General features: G+C 47.8%; 1 protein-coding gene across 2 annotated transcripts in view; it reads left to right on the forward strand.

Moving 5' to 3' along the window:
- Galnt2 (polypeptide N-acetylgalactosaminyltransferase 2) overlaps positions 1-14,991 on the forward strand; it is a 128,473-nt gene that overhangs the window by 18,939 nt on the left and 94,543 nt on the right. Inside the window, exon 1 of one of the 2 annotated variants that reach the window (XM_027404851.1) lies at positions 3,246-3,344. The exons of the other annotated variant lie outside the window; for it this stretch is intronic. Within the exon in view, the coding sequence (XP_027260652.1) occupies positions 3,261-3,344 (84 nt within the window). The 5' untranslated portion in view covers positions 3,246-3,260. Of the gene's footprint in view, positions 1-3,245; positions 3,345-14,991 lie in introns of those variants that run through there. 2 annotated transcript variants of the gene reach the window in all.

Here is a 14,991-nt window from a genome sequence, read left to right on the forward strand (position 1 = left end):
TGGTGGTGAGGTCCAGGTGACACCATGCAGATGAAACTGGGCACAGATTAGAGATACCCAGAACTCATGGTCACCTGGCTGCCTTAGCTGCTGCAGACTGACTTCCACTCAAGTGTGCTGTTAATACATTGTTTCCAGTGACTACAGTAGTGTAGTTGGTTAGTGTTGGCAGGCAGTGAGTTAGCCACTGGAGCTGAGAGCTGCCCCTGAATTGGGCAGTGACCAGCAAGTCACAGGGGTGTGGCAGGCCTTTCTGTACCTGGGTATAGAAAAAAAAAAGTGACCTTGAACATGACTAAATGTCGGCCAATAACATGTTCATGAAGGAGTCAGATAGATCCCAAACACCTTTAATCCAAGCACTCAGAAGACAGAGGCAGGTGGATCTCTGTGAGTACCAGGCCAGTCTGACCCTGTCTCAAACCTGTTGCCTACAAAAAACCTCACAGAAAAATCTCTGACCTAACCAAACCCTGGGAGGCCTTCTCTGCAGTCCCTGGCTCATCTAATGGAAAACAGGGAGGAAGGGGTCTCCATGGTATTGCCTGGGGCTCAGGTGGTATTAAGGTAGGGTGCACACCCTGCCTGCTCTGCTCCTCACCTCAGTGTGAATTCTGAGATAGCTGGGTCTGCATCTCAGGCAAGTGTAAGGTGTTCTGGAGCCTTTCTTGGGGATTGGCTCTCCTCAGATGGATGGTCTGCCACATTGGGTCTGTCAGTATCTGCTTCCTCTATCCAAGTGCTCCTTCTTAACACCTAGGCCCTATGGACTTGGGACAGCCTGTTTTAATGGATACAGCCTTGGGCCTGGCTGCTCTTAGTTGATAACTAGGAGCCCAGCTGCCATGCTTAGGCATTCTACCATTGTAATGGGGAAGGAAGCCCTGTGGAGGGCCAGGTAAGTTAAGGCCTTAGATAAGAAGTCCAATGTCAGCACCAGTAGCCTCTGGTAGAATTCAAGGTCCACCCAATCACCAAGGATCTGAGATATAGACCTTTGTCCAAGCCAGTCTTTTTGCAGAGAGAGAGAGAGAGAGAGAGAGAGAGAGAGAGAGAGAGAGAGACAGACAGAGAGAGAGAGAGAGAGAGAGAGAGAGAGAGAGAGAGAGAGAGAGAGAGAGAATGGCAGCTTGAACTCCTCTTGCCTGCTGTGCTGAACTCCAGTGTTCATGTGATGTGGTGTGGCCTTGCTGCAGAATGGGACCTTGTTCAGCCGGACATGAAGGGGTTCTTGGGGGTTCTCACTGCCTGGGGGCTACCTAGCTCCTTTTGGTTTAAGGAACCCTAGCTAACTGCATGAGCTTTCTCATTCTAGCACCTGCCACATTAGGTGGAGAGAGAATTTTCTCTTTTAAGAAGGTTCTAATTACTGAGCTGAAATATTAACATGTGCTTATCTGCGGTGATTAGGACTAAAGCAGTCTGGTCATGCAGCTTAGTCATCTGCTGAAGTGACTGGGAGAGTGTGAATGCACAGCTTATCGGGACCCCAGGGCAGGGCAGCTAGAGGAGTATTGGCAGCCTCCCTTTTCCCTCCTCCCTTCCTCCTCCCCCTCCCTCTTCCTTCCTTCTTCCTCTTTCTTCTTCTTTCATTCTCATGTCTCCCTCTGCCTTCCCTGCCCCACTTCCTCCTCTCCACCCCTCTCGTTTTTATTCCTTCCTTCTGTTCTTTTTCCTCCCCCTTCCTTTTTCCTCCTCCCCCTCCTCCTTCTCACTTCCCTCCCCCACCCCATCCACCCTGCCTTCCCCCTCTTACTCCTTTGTTCTATTCTGGGCTTCTCTCCTCCACTTCCGCCTTTCTTCCTCTCCTGCCCTTCTGTCTTCACCAGGACCTCTTTCCCCTTCACTGAGCACTGCTCGGAGATAGCTGTGCAGTCAATCACTCTGAGTGATGGAGGTGGCTGAACCTAGAAGTCACGTTTCTCTCTCTGGGTTTGATCCACATGGCTCATCTCGCCCAGCCTCCTGTGAGAAAGGCTGCTTCAGACAGCTGATGAGTGCATCCCACAGTGAGCGGTTCCTTATTGTATCTGATGGTTGTTGAGACACAAACAAATGGCTCCTCCCACTATCACATTTGCTGTGAGGATTTCAAAATCACACTGAGTGTTGTTAGAGTTCATGGAGGAGGCAGATAGTGGCAGAAAGGGAAAGGGCTTGTTGGGCATTGCAGAATTCTACCCTAGAGTCACAGATGGCTTCTGTAACAATATACACCAAATGGTTATTATTCTTTGCTGTGCTGGAAATCGTTTGGCCATTGTGTGTATGAAGCAAGTGCTATAACACTGAGCCACACAAAATAAATAAACTAAAATGTCATTTAAAAAATTCATGAATGGTAGGCCTTTTAGGTCCCCCCCCCCAAGGGGGAATACAATGTCTTGTAGATGGGCTGTATTCCATTGTTTATGTAGCTGAGCCAGCTATGGACACTAACTAGAGTTGTTTCTTTTTGGTTGTTAAAAGTTATACTGCTTATTATGTACATTGTGTCAGTATCATGAAACTGATTGGTAATGTAGAACAAAGTATATTCTAAATCTTTAGCTTGGTTTCTGCAAAAACAGTTAATATAACTAATTATGTGTCTGGGTTTCAGGGATCCAAATGAGTTGGTATGTATGAGTATGCTGTGTAAAAAGGCATATATACATGTTTAAAGGTAACCTATATGACTATGACTAGGTGACCCTAGGTGACCAAATGACTAATTATGAATATTAACACCAGATAATACATTCTGATTATTTTGTGTTCCATGAATATTTGCAGTAGAAATCTGGCATGATTTGATTTTTCTGGAAACTGCAAACATTTTATACTCCGTCTGTTTAGCTCAGGCTTACGCTATCTGGGACTGTATGTGGAGTAAGGTTTGAAGCTGTGTCTGAATTCTGTGTGTTCTCTATGAGGAAGGTAGAAGGATCATGGGTGCCTACTTGGAACTGGCTCTCTTTGTCTCATGTCTTTCTCCTTTTATGTAACTCTGTCCTTACAAGTACAACATTCATAAGGAGGGGCCTCCTGCAAACAGGCTGTATAGCTTGTCGGTTTGCTGAATCCATTTCCAGGGTATGTATTAATCACTGACTCCATTCACATGGCTGACCAAGATGGGAGTTCACTCCAAGACCAATCTGTGAGGCAGGAGAGCGGTTCCAGATGCTGAGGCATGTATACTGTCATGCTGGAACAGTTGGTCTGCTAGTCTAGGTATATAGACTGAAGTTGGAGCTCTCCAGCAGGCTCACTCAGCCATGGGCTTCCGGTTTTTATTGTATTTTATTTTACTTTTACAGTTTTGGCCTTTGGCTGGCCTCAGTCTTCAGCATCGTGGCCAGGTATCTTTGGGAATCTGGCCTGTGCAGAGTTGGATAGACACTGCTCCTCTAATCTCAGAAGTGTCAACATACCAATGTCCTTCAGGGTCTGATACTGTGGGAAGGGCACCATCATCTCTGCAGTGCTTTTGAGACATCTGCCTTCTAAGGAGCTGCTTTCCCTGGGCTTGGCGTCTTGGGCCATACACAGGTGACCAGTTACATCTAATGGTGTATTCGCTACCTCAGATGCCTGTGTTCTTCTGGGTAGCCCCCACCCTCCACCCCATGCTCCCCCATGGATGAATTCCCAGATCCTTGCAGTTTGAATTACAAAACCGGGTTGTTCAGCAAATGATTAAAAAGTGAAGAGTCTGGTCCTGGCAGCAGTTTTAATTTGCTATAATTCTAGGCAGCTTGCCCAAACACTGTGTTGTCTAGATTTTTGAGTGTATTTAAGTGTTTCTTGAATGGGTCCAAAGGGTGTGGGTGGAACTTATGTATGTCTGCAGCAACTATGAGCCTGGTAACTATACACATGTGTGTAGACACCCTTAGGAAGTGCAGGTGGGGGGCTATACATATGTGAGTGTGTGTGTGTGTGTGTGTGTGTGTGTGTGTGTGTGTGTGTATGTGTGTGTGTATGTGTGTGTGTGTGTGTGGTATGTTTTAACACCTAAGTGCTTGCTATCCCAGGAATGCTCACTGTAATTCTTGCCTGCCCCTCACCCTTTTCTTCTTTTGGGGGAACTGAGGTCCCTGGCTTGTGTCCAACTCCCTCTAGATACCATGGTTCTGACCCTCTCAGTTGCATGTCTCCACAGGGGGATTCTCACCTTGAGTACATGTGTCCAGGGCGTGTTTGTGTAGGCAAGACTCCCAAGCCTGGAGTATCCTGATGTGAAAGGCTCCTAGTGTCATGCCGGTAGCATCAGTGTCTGGGTCAGAAGGCAGTGTTGATGGTATTGTCCCAGAGCGAGCTTCTGTAGTGTGTGACAGAGTTTCATGCTACTTGGTGCATGTGGTTATTCGTGTTTTTCCTGAAAGTATCCTTCTGTTCCTTTGGACACCTGCAGTAGGCCTCCATTTTCAGTAGTTTGGTGCCCCTGAGCCTGGGAGAGTGGATTGATGTGTGGTGAGAGTTGTCCTTGCAGAGACTTAAGGGCCACTTTTCTTACCTTCTTTCCTGTCTGTTCCCTTGCCTGAAAAAGTGCAGAGGGCTGCAATGAAGGTGCTACCTCACAAATCAGCCACTCTGTTTCTCCAGTACTGCCCCTGCTGGCACCTGAATGAACCTGTACCGTCCCTCCAGTGTTGTATGATGGGCTGAAAACAGGTCATGGGTCAGAGCAGCTTACAAAACTCCAAACTTTATTGTTCTTTTAGAAGAGGCAATTGTTCCTCTCTGAAAACAAGCTTGCTCTGTCCTTTTAAAACAGAAACAAGGAGACCAGCTGAAGCTCAATGATGGCAGGTGAGGCTTGCTTACTGAGGCATCTTCAGTGCCCATTGTTGCCTCTGGCTGATACCTGACATGTTGGCTGCCTGCAGGCCTGGTAGACCTGATTCTCTGGAGTGTGGGGACAAGGCAAGGACAGGAAGCTCCTGCCAGAGGCAACCCACAGCTTCACAGAAACACAGTGACTTGGGTCTGAAGTTAGAGGAGAGACCCAAGTGGACATTCACCTTCAGTTTCAAGTTCTGGGTATAGTTCTTGGGAGGGAGGGTGTGGTAGATATAGCTCTGTAAGGAGTTTACACTAAAGGGGTTCAGCCTGGGGTCTTAGAATATCACTGTTTGCAAAGTATAGATAGTAATAATTGCTACATCTGACACAGTGACAAGCATGATAGTGTCTAGTCAGGATCCCTCCCCCAATTAATCAGAGCAACAGACACCCAGGGTGGCAACTCAGGACTCCTGTGGCTTTTCTTAGAGCAGACAAACCACACACCTTCCAGCTGGTTCATAGCCACTGGCAGAGATGAAGATTCTGTAGCAAACAGCAGAGTCTTGGGTGGTAGAGGCTGAAAGTCGCTGGCTGTCATGACAGTATAGGTGTGAAAACCTCCTTTGAGGGGCAGTGAGAGGGTAGGCCAGAGGAACAAGTAGGGACTACTCAGAAGGCAGATGTGACAGTATGTGGGCATGCCATGTTGATCTAAGTCTAAGCAATGATGGCTTTCCCAAGACTGTATTTAGAGCCACACTTGACAAAAGGTGTCTTACACTCAAGTAAGGTTTGCACTTGGAGATCTTAGTTAGGTTTGTACTTGGAGACCATGTAAGCACCTTGCCTCCCTCCCAGCCTTGTGCAGGAAAGCGGCTGCTGGGAGGGGCTGCTGGCAAAGGCAGCAGGTGTGGGCCTTTGGACTTTAGTGATGGTTCCTTGGATGGTAGGGAGTCCAGAACGTGTAGATTTGAATGATGTTCCTGAGACCTTTGTGTGGCTCTTCTCCCTTTGCTGTTCAGACCTTACCTCTGTGGCTCCCTTATAATTGTGGCAGGAGGTGGTTCATTTCCTGAGAGAATCAGCTGGAGATGAGAACTGAAATGCCTTCCTGCTGAAGGGCTGCTTGCTCTCCCTAGTAAAGTCTGACCCTCAACACATTTCCAGATTTAAAAACACTTTTGTTAGTATATAGTAACTGTACAGAATAGTGGGTGTCCAGCTTTCTCTCCTACACCTCGGGTGTTGAAAGAACAATGCAGTCTTCTTGTTGGCTCTGGGCAGATGTGGGCGGCTGCAGCCATCTGCTTCTCTGAGAGGGTTTCTGCTCTCGGGAAGCTGACTGTGGCAGCCTAGACCTATAATTTCTAGCTAGTTGGGAGGCTGAGGCAGGAGGATCACAAGTTCAAGGCTTATCTGGGCTACAGAGTGAGTTCCAGGTACCTGGATAACTTAGTAAGACCTTTTCTCCAGTCACAGTGAAAACAGGACAGACTGAGGAGGTAGCTCTGTGGAGAGCATGTGTGGCAAGGCCCAAGTTCCAGGTTCAGTCCAAGTACCATAAGCAAAGTTCTCTGGAACCAAGATGAAACAGGCAGAAATGGAAGAGAAGGAAGGGCTGGAGAAAGAGGGTTAAACTCTGGTAGGCCTAGTGTGTGGCTCCAGGAACACAAATGGTGGGCAGGTTTTAGAAAGTGCCTCTTCCAGCACATAGTCACTTGGTTCTGATTTGGACCTTAATTCTGGAACAACCCTGCCAGTTTAGACTCTAAGATCTTGGAGTGTTGTTCTCTCCTCCAGCCCCTCTTTTCTCTCAGCAGTTGCTGCCTCCTAAGTGGAGGTTGATCTTGGTGGTAGCATCTCCAGAGGACGGTAACTTCCCCTTCACTCAGGGTTAGGGTTTTCCATTAGAAAGCCCATATACATAAAGCCTGGTTACTCTATTGAGGTTGTGCCATGCTTGGCAGGTGTGTGCTCCTCCATCTGCTAATCCTGCTAGTCTTTTGGATGCAGATAAAGACTCCAGACCTGCTTGGGCCACAAGGCAAAGGTCACCTGTGACTGTTAACACAGCTGGGGTTTCTCTTCCTCTTCTTTAAACCTCTGTGGAACTACTGTCTAGAACAGTGGTTCTAAACCTTCTTAATGTTTCAACCCTTAATACAATCCCTCATTCTGTGGTGACCCCCCAACCACAAAATTATTTTTGTTGCTACTTCATAACCGTAATTTTGCTGTTAGGAATTGCAAATATTTTTGGAGAGAATCGCTGCTCTGGAAAATAAAAGGCTTATGGTGGATTGATGGTGGAGGAAGCTGAAGAACTCCCTTTCTGTTGCTACAGGATAGGTTGTTAGTTCTGACAACCTGGCAGCCTCAGGTGATGGCTGTTATTCCAGCCTGAAAGTCTTGCCTCTTACTCCTGGGATTCTCCTTACCCTGCTCTGTGTGCCTCAGGACAGTGACACCTTGAGACACCCACCTCTTCAGGTACAATGTGTGATGTGTGTGGTGGGTCAGGTGAGGGAGACTGGTGGTCAGGACTGCTTTGTGCAGCCGCCCACTCTGCCACTGGCCTTTCTTAATTGGTTTCTGAAACCCTGACATGTAGACCCAAATGAATGGAGGTCTGCCCACATTTCCTGCAGACCCTGGGCTTCCCCTCAGCTGGTCCCCAGAAGTGTTAGGGCCTGTGTTGTTAGCAGTCTTTGGCCTGTGACCACTGGCCTCATTAGGAAGCCACTCTTGATGGCACTTGGAGCTGGAGACATACCATCCAGGGTTCCTCTGTTTGAAGTGTAGATTTGCAAGTACATACTTGGAAAATGAATGGCAGAGGGGACATCATGCCATGGTGGGTCGAGGGCTACACCATCTGTTGACCCTTCTGCTCAGTGGCCCTTCCTGAGGTGTGTCCTGGAGCTGTTGGGGAGGGCAGCCCTGATGCTTTTGACTATTTAGTGTTTGGCTGTTTTAGTTGGCCTGGCTTTTCCCAAATAGCACTCTGATGCATCAGTCTGGGGGGCATCTGCAGTAGGGGGACCAGCAGTAAGCAGTAACTTCCATGGTCCCTTCTGGAAGTAGAGGTCCCGTGCACTGTATCTAACCCAGTAGTGGGAGAGTCGTCAAGCTAATCCATAGCTGCTCAGCAGGTCTCTGAGATCAGGATCTGAAGTCAGCCTTGTCCCAGGGATAAATGAGGGGAATTCTTATCAGAATGCTGCCTCTCATTGACCCTCCCCAGGCAAGAACAGAGCTTGAGTTCTGGGCTGCCCTGGAGCTCCTGCTAGGTCTTTCACAGATTCTCAGAAGTATTCCCCATTCCATGTTTTGGCACCTCTGAAATTGTGATACCTCTTTCAGTGGCTGATGTTAAGAGGTTTGATGTTTTTACACACTGCTCCAGAAGGTAGTGCTAAGCACCTGCCCTGTAGCAATTGTACTGGAGGTTCAGCAAATGCTTCTCCCATCCCTCTCCTGCATGGTTGTCAGCAACCTGAGAGGGAGAGTGGCAGAGGTGGCAGCCCTGTAGTGATAAGGTTCCTGCCAGTTTCCCCAAGATCTTCACAATTTTGATATTTGCCTCTGAGCTCCCTGAGGATCTGGCTGGCACTTGTCCATGTGCTCTGTGAACACTGGGTGTCAGTCCCAGAGAAGAGTCAACAGACATCTGTCCTCTCCTGTCTCCTAATTTCCAGGTCTCTGTCCTTCTACTCTGTCTGCTTCCCTGAGTCTTTGGCCTTCCAGGTCTCCAGAGTGATCATAGTAAATAAAATAAGGATTATTCACTTTTCCAGCCTGCTCTTGGGGCCTGCCTTCTCAAAAGCTTGGGCAATGATTGTGTGGTTATCTGGACACACAGTTGGTTGCTCACTCTGAGGTGTTATTTCCAGGTTTGCCCATGGTTTCCTGGATGTTGGCTCACAGCTCTGTATCTAGTCCTTGCTCGGGACTCGTGTTTCTGGATAGCATGTCAAGTCTCTTATAATAGCCAGGCCTGTAGAGGCACCCTGTCACTGTGGGATGGTTTCAGAGAGAAAGAGGGATGAGCAGAAACGCAGGGCAGAGTGCCTGCCTTAGAGCTGGGCATCTCTGTGTGCACCTGAGGCTCTCGTTGGCACATTGCCTGGAAATCCAGCTGCCTGAGGTGGTGAGTTTAGAGCTTTTCGTTTTGTTTAGCTTCAGTCCCCTGTGAAGCAGCAGGTACAGTTCATTTCATATGTGCAAGGCACAGGACCATATACCAGCAGTGAATAATGCTGGGGCATCTGCTGTGTAGTGGACTGGAGCAAAAGTGCCACCGTTGATGTTTTTCTCATTACTTGGGGCTTGTGGGTGGAGCCATAAAGCTGCTCTTATCTGGCTTTTTGCTGAGCCTCAGGAGGCAGGCTGCAGGGCAGTGTGGCTGCTGCCACAGCGAGGAATGAGCGTGTCATGTTTCCCTCAGTGGGGCTGGAAAGGGTATCCAGCCTGGATGGTACTAGTAAGTCCATCCTGTATGTCATCTCATTTAATTCCAGTAACAACACCAGCTAGGCAACTATAGTTACTCCATAGTTCCTGTGGTTAGGTAGCACTGAAGGATTCTGCTTGAGCACCTGGGACTAGAGGAGAAAGTAGCTCCTATAGGAGGGCAAGGCATGGGTTCTTTGGACCTTCTCAGCAGGAGGCCGTGTCCCTTCAGAACGGTGGTGTTGATAAAATGAAGCCATAGGTCTACAGGGAGGTGCCTTGCTTAGCTGGCAGCCAGGGAAGACCTCCCCTACAGGAAAACTGCTGTACAAACAGACTTGATGTGTGTGTGTGTGTGTGTGTGTGTGTGTGTGTGTGTGTGTGTGTGTATCCGCACAGACACCTGTGTGCATGTGCATGTCATTGATTAAAGAAGAATCACAGCACTAAACTCCCACACTGCCATGATTAAGAGTGGCTTCCATCCCACTTACTACACAGAGCTTTTGGAGGAGTTTTTTTTTTTTTTTTTCCTCCTGAGTAATTAAGCCAGCAATCTTCATAGATGGCATTCATTAAACTTGGGGAAGTTCAGGGTTCGAGAAGAGAGAAGCATGGCAGTCCCTTTGGAGAGCCGGGGTAAGGCTGCAGCCTAGTAATGGTAATATCAGGAGCTCTGGTTCTGGACTCAGCTTGGGTTTCTGAGTTGTCTCTGTTGGTCCTTTATTTGTTCAGGTACAAAGGTGAATGTTACCCTGAGAGATGTGATAGGATAATGGATTGTTTAGACAGGCCTATGGTGGAACTCTTGGCTTCCCTGAGTGGGATGCTGACCAAGTCTGTGTCAGTCTGTGCCGAATACACTCAGCTGAACTCCGAAATCAGGTACCCTAGGAAGTGGCAGGGATGACCCTGAAAGAGCAGGTCCAACCAGACACTTGAAGGAACTACAAAAGATGATAGCCTAGGACTTGTTTCCTTTTTGTCTATGTTCATTTGTGCATGTGCACTTGTGTGTAGAAGCCAGTGGACAGTCTCAGATGTTGTTTCTCTCATGCCATCCACAAGCCCTAGGAATCTGCCTAGTACATGTCAAGGACTTCATTTATTATGTGTATGTAAGTATGTGTATGTCCATATGTGTGAGTGCCCAAAGAGATCATAAGAGGGTACCAAAAACCCTGGCACTGAAGTTACTGGTGGTTGTGAGCCACCCAACATAGGTGCTAGGAACGAAACTAAACTCACGGTGTTCTCAACCATGAGTCATCTCTGTAGCTCCCAATCCAACTTTTTCACATGGGGATTGAACTTGAGTCCTCCTATTTTTGCAACAAGCTCTTTAGTAAGCTCTCTTTTCTTCCTTATTTTGGAAAGTGACATCTCTTTGTGCATGGCATGTATGTATAGTTCCTTAAATGATGAGTTAGATAAGTGATGATACATAAGTGTGGAAGTATGTACACAGGATGGGAGAGAATACAGAATGCATATTCTGTGTAGGAGAATGTGCAAGCTGAGGCATTTGTAGGCTGGTGCACACACACAAGAATGCACAGTTCCTGGGACTCATTTCTGTCAGTTCCCCTCTGCTGCTGAAGAGCTTTCTCTTTCACACTTGGTTACTGTCCCTAGCACTGTTGCTCACTCACTTACTTCCACCCTGTCTCTCTCCTCAGTAAGTCTGGCTGGGTTTGGAGGTTGGCATTTGGAGTAGCAAACTCTCCCTTGGGCTGAACCACTAGGAAGCCTGAATAATGTATGAGGTCCATGCCTTCTGTAGTTCTTTGTCTGGTCTCTTCCTTTCTCACTGAGTGGGGAGAAGCCCCCTCACTGAGTGGGGAGAAGCCCCCTTGATCGCTCCTATAGCCCCTCACAGATTTCTTCTGATTCCTGTAGCACAAGATCCCAACTGGGTATTTGGACAGGTGGTCCTCCTACTAGAGAGGCCAATGCCTAATTGAATGTGGCTACTTACTGTCATGTAGCTGGGGACCTTTACCTTCATCTCTGTGGTGGATGTGCTGCTCAGGGAGTAGGTTTTGAAGTCTGACCTGCCTGGGCTCTGAGCCTCATTCTCCTCACTGCAAATGGTTGTCAGTAGCCATGTGCATCACTTCTGCAGAGCCCACGGCTCACTGCTGAAGATACCTAGGATTCTCAGTGTCATTTTTGTCACTGTGACATTCCTGGAAGCTGCCATACCTAGATCCCAGGGAGCAGAAAGAGGCCTCCCATGCTAGGGTGCGTGGGAGGAGCTGGCTCTGAGGCCAAGACTGGGGGTGTCTTGACCTTTACCCCAGCACAGGGTCGCTGACATTCAGTGGCTCCCTCAGCTGCTGCCGGTGTTTATCAGAACATGCTGAGGGGCTCGTGCCCCTAGGCTTCTCTCACATGTAGAGGTGAGTCTGCAGGTATCAGCCTCATGCTGATGGCGGAAGGATATGTGGAGACTAGGAATTAATTGGCTGTAGAGAGTCGTGATCCTAGGCTGCTTGGCAGCAGCCAACAAACTCCCACCCCACTCCCCCAGCTTGCTGTGTGTGCCGGTCTAGGTGTTCCGAGATGTTGATTCTGCATCTCTGTGCCTCTACACTGTCCATAGAGAACACTGTATTTGGTTGGTTTTGTTTTGACTTGATGTGTGAGTGCACATGTGCTTTTGGTCCATGCGCGTGTAAATGTGTGTGCTGAGTCACTAGGCAGAGGCCATAAGAGGATGTTGGGTGTCTTCCCTATTGCTCTTCACCTTATTTTTTGAGATAGGGTCTCTCACTGAACCCGAAGCTTGCTGTCTGGTTTAGGCTGGCAGGCCAGTGAGCTTCTATGTGTTTCCAACTTTCAAAGCTGAAAGTCTGGGCATGTGCAGCCTTGCCTAATAGGTTCTGGATATTTGAAATCAGGTCTTTCTTCTTGCTTCAGAGCAAGCACTGTTAATCCTGGGAGGCATCTTTTCCAGTCTGATTTTGACATTTTTTTTTTTAGTCAGGTGTCACATGGCCCAGGTTGGCCTTGGACTTGCTATGTAACTGAGGCTATCCTTGAACTTTTGATCCTTTCCCCTCCACCAGTACTGGAATTATGGGAGTGTACCACCACACCTGTCACCAGCTTGAGGGCACTGTTTTAAGGAACTTGGAGAAGGTTACATTTTGCTCTGTCGTTGATAGAAATGGCCTTTGACACACAAAGAGCAAGCAGGAAGCCTTCCAGACACACTGGGCTGTGTATTTGTGAATTCATGGGATGAGAATGGCCTCCCAGAGGAGAGCAGTGATGTCAAAAGCAGCAGGAGGTGTGTTTGGAGAGTGCTAGGAGGAAAAGGGGCTGTGGTTTGGATGCTGATGTCTGTGTGTGGAGGACTGGGGCCACAAATTGGGCCACAGAGAAAGGCCTGGCATAGGCTACTGTCATGAAACCTGGTTGATTGTTTATGGCTAGGGCGACTAGAGAGAAAGGAAGGAGGAAGGAAGCCCACAGAGATGTCTGCTCATGGGGCTGGAGTCCACTTTGGGAGGGAGCCATCAGGGGCAGATGATAATCCTTCAAGTTTATTGGTACTTGCTGCTATTGGGTGCAGGGCCTGTGGTTTTGTTTCTGTGTGTTATTGATGGGAAAGGGGCCAACTCTGTGTTGTGTGCCTCAGGCCTGCTGGGAGTGACAGTCATGTTCTGCAGTTGTAGGGCCAAGGAAGCACGCCTCCTTTTATCTCATTTGAGCCTATGAATCCCTGAGAAAATATTTTGGTGGTTTTAATTTTTGTGACCCCTTCCTCCCTTCCTGACTGTGCTTTTCCTGTGTGTTGGGGGTAAAAAGCATCTCTGTGTTCTGTTTCTGCTTTAAGAGAGATTCAAGACTGCTTTTGTCTAAATCACAATGGCTGTCACTAACACCAAGGGCTGGGAAGCCCATTGTCATCCCCCAGGGCAGGGCATGGAACTAGATCCCAGTCCTGTCTTGTTCATGCCTGGTCTCTGCACTGTTTCCACATGTAACACTAAGTGGTATTGACTGGCCTTGAGTGAGGACCCGGCGTGGTAGTGAGAATACAAGCACCAAGCACATGTGGAGGCTGTGTGGCCAGTTGTTCACTGTTACTCTCACTTACTTACTTGAGTCTTAGAGTATTTTTATGTTTAGGCCTAACATTCCCATTTAGTTGTACTTTCCTGGTATTTTTATTCTCAGCATATTTTGCTAGGGACTTTTGTGGCAAGGTAACACTACTAGAGATGTGGTTGTATTAATAATACATTGAAATGATGACCTTGGGCAACTAGGAAGGACTGCAGAATTCCTGCCAGGCCCTCTCACCTTTGAGGACTCAGGTTCCTTCCTGTAAATACACAGTAACACCCACACCAGGAAAAATATAATGAAGCAGGAGTGGTGGTCATGCTTGGCTCATGGGAATGCATATGTGTACACATGTGTGTGCTGTACACATTCACACTAAGCATGCATTTGCATTTAGTTCACCTGGAAATGTGATGAGTATGTTTGTGTATGTTCATGGACATGTGTTTGTGGGTGATCACATGTGCTACACAGTGCATTTCATACATGTATGCAGTTGTGTTCAGTACTCTCATTTGTGCTTGCACATATGTTCACGTATTTCATGTGTATCCACAGCATGTCACAGTGCAGCTGTGTACATGTATGTGTGCACATGGCACATGCATCTGCCTATTTGTGTATGCCCAGGCCCATATGTGTTTGTGACATATGTGCATGCATGTACTAACATTCCAGGTGAAAACTCTCCCCCTCCCCCCCAGGAGACAGCCTGGCCACACTGTTTATGCAGAAGCCTGAGTGAGCTGACTTTGTCTTCCTGCAGAAATCACCAGGGATCCTTTCAGTTGTAACTCCCCATTTCCACTCCCTTAAGTCCCAGCGCCTGCACTTGAATGGAAATGTTTGCTGTTATGCTTCTCGCTTTGATTAGCTCATTTGATTAAATTAATTGTCAGCTTGCCTGGAACTAAAGCCTCTTAAAATGAAAACTGTTTCACTTGGGAAATTTATGCAAGATGAAGAATAGAAGATTTTCCTGTAGAGGAAGGACTAGACTAGGTCACCTGAATGCAGAATCTGGGACTGTGGACCTGGAGCTTGCTCCAAGATAACACTGCCTGTTCCTGCTCCCTAAGCCAGGATACACAGGCCAGCAAGCTCCCTTGTTCTTTGTTTTGGATGTGTCTCCCTTTAGAGCCTCTTGGTTACAAGTGAAAACAACCTAGTACAGGACTAAGCCAAAGAGGAAGTATTTAGGGTAGTAGAAGACTGCCAGAACAAGAAGTAGCCTGGGCCGCCACAGTCATAGTAGTCTGGCTCTGCTCCTTTTCTCTGTGGAGGTATTTTCTACTCAGAGACCCTGCATCTTTTTGTCCCCAGTCCAGCTTCTTAACCTGGACTGAGCCTCCTTTAGGGAGCCCACAGGCCTAATTTAATATGAGCCTCTGCTGATGGCACCTCTGAAAAGGGGGTATGTGTCATGCAGATGTGGCTAGCTGTTAAAGACATGACTTTGGTTATCAGGTGGCCTGTGTAGAGAAGGTATCGTGCCTGAAGGTTCTATTTTCAGTCTCAGATAGGAAAGCATTTTGTTCTATGTGGTGTTTTGTTCTTAGCCTGAATAGCTAGGATGTGGTGGTGGGTGGGTGGGGGGCGGCTGGCAGCACAGGTGTTAGGACGCAGGCAGTCTGCTCTGAGAGGTCCCTTTTTGGGCTGTGATTTGCTCTTTCTTACATGAGTTACACA

The sequence above is a fragment of the Cricetulus griseus genome, chromosome 3 (assembly GCF_003668045.3).
Source record: "Cricetulus griseus strain 17A/GY chromosome 3, alternate assembly CriGri-PICRH-1.0, whole genome shotgun sequence".
Classification (NCBI taxonomy): domain Eukaryota; kingdom Metazoa; phylum Chordata; class Mammalia; order Rodentia; family Cricetidae; genus Cricetulus; species Cricetulus griseus.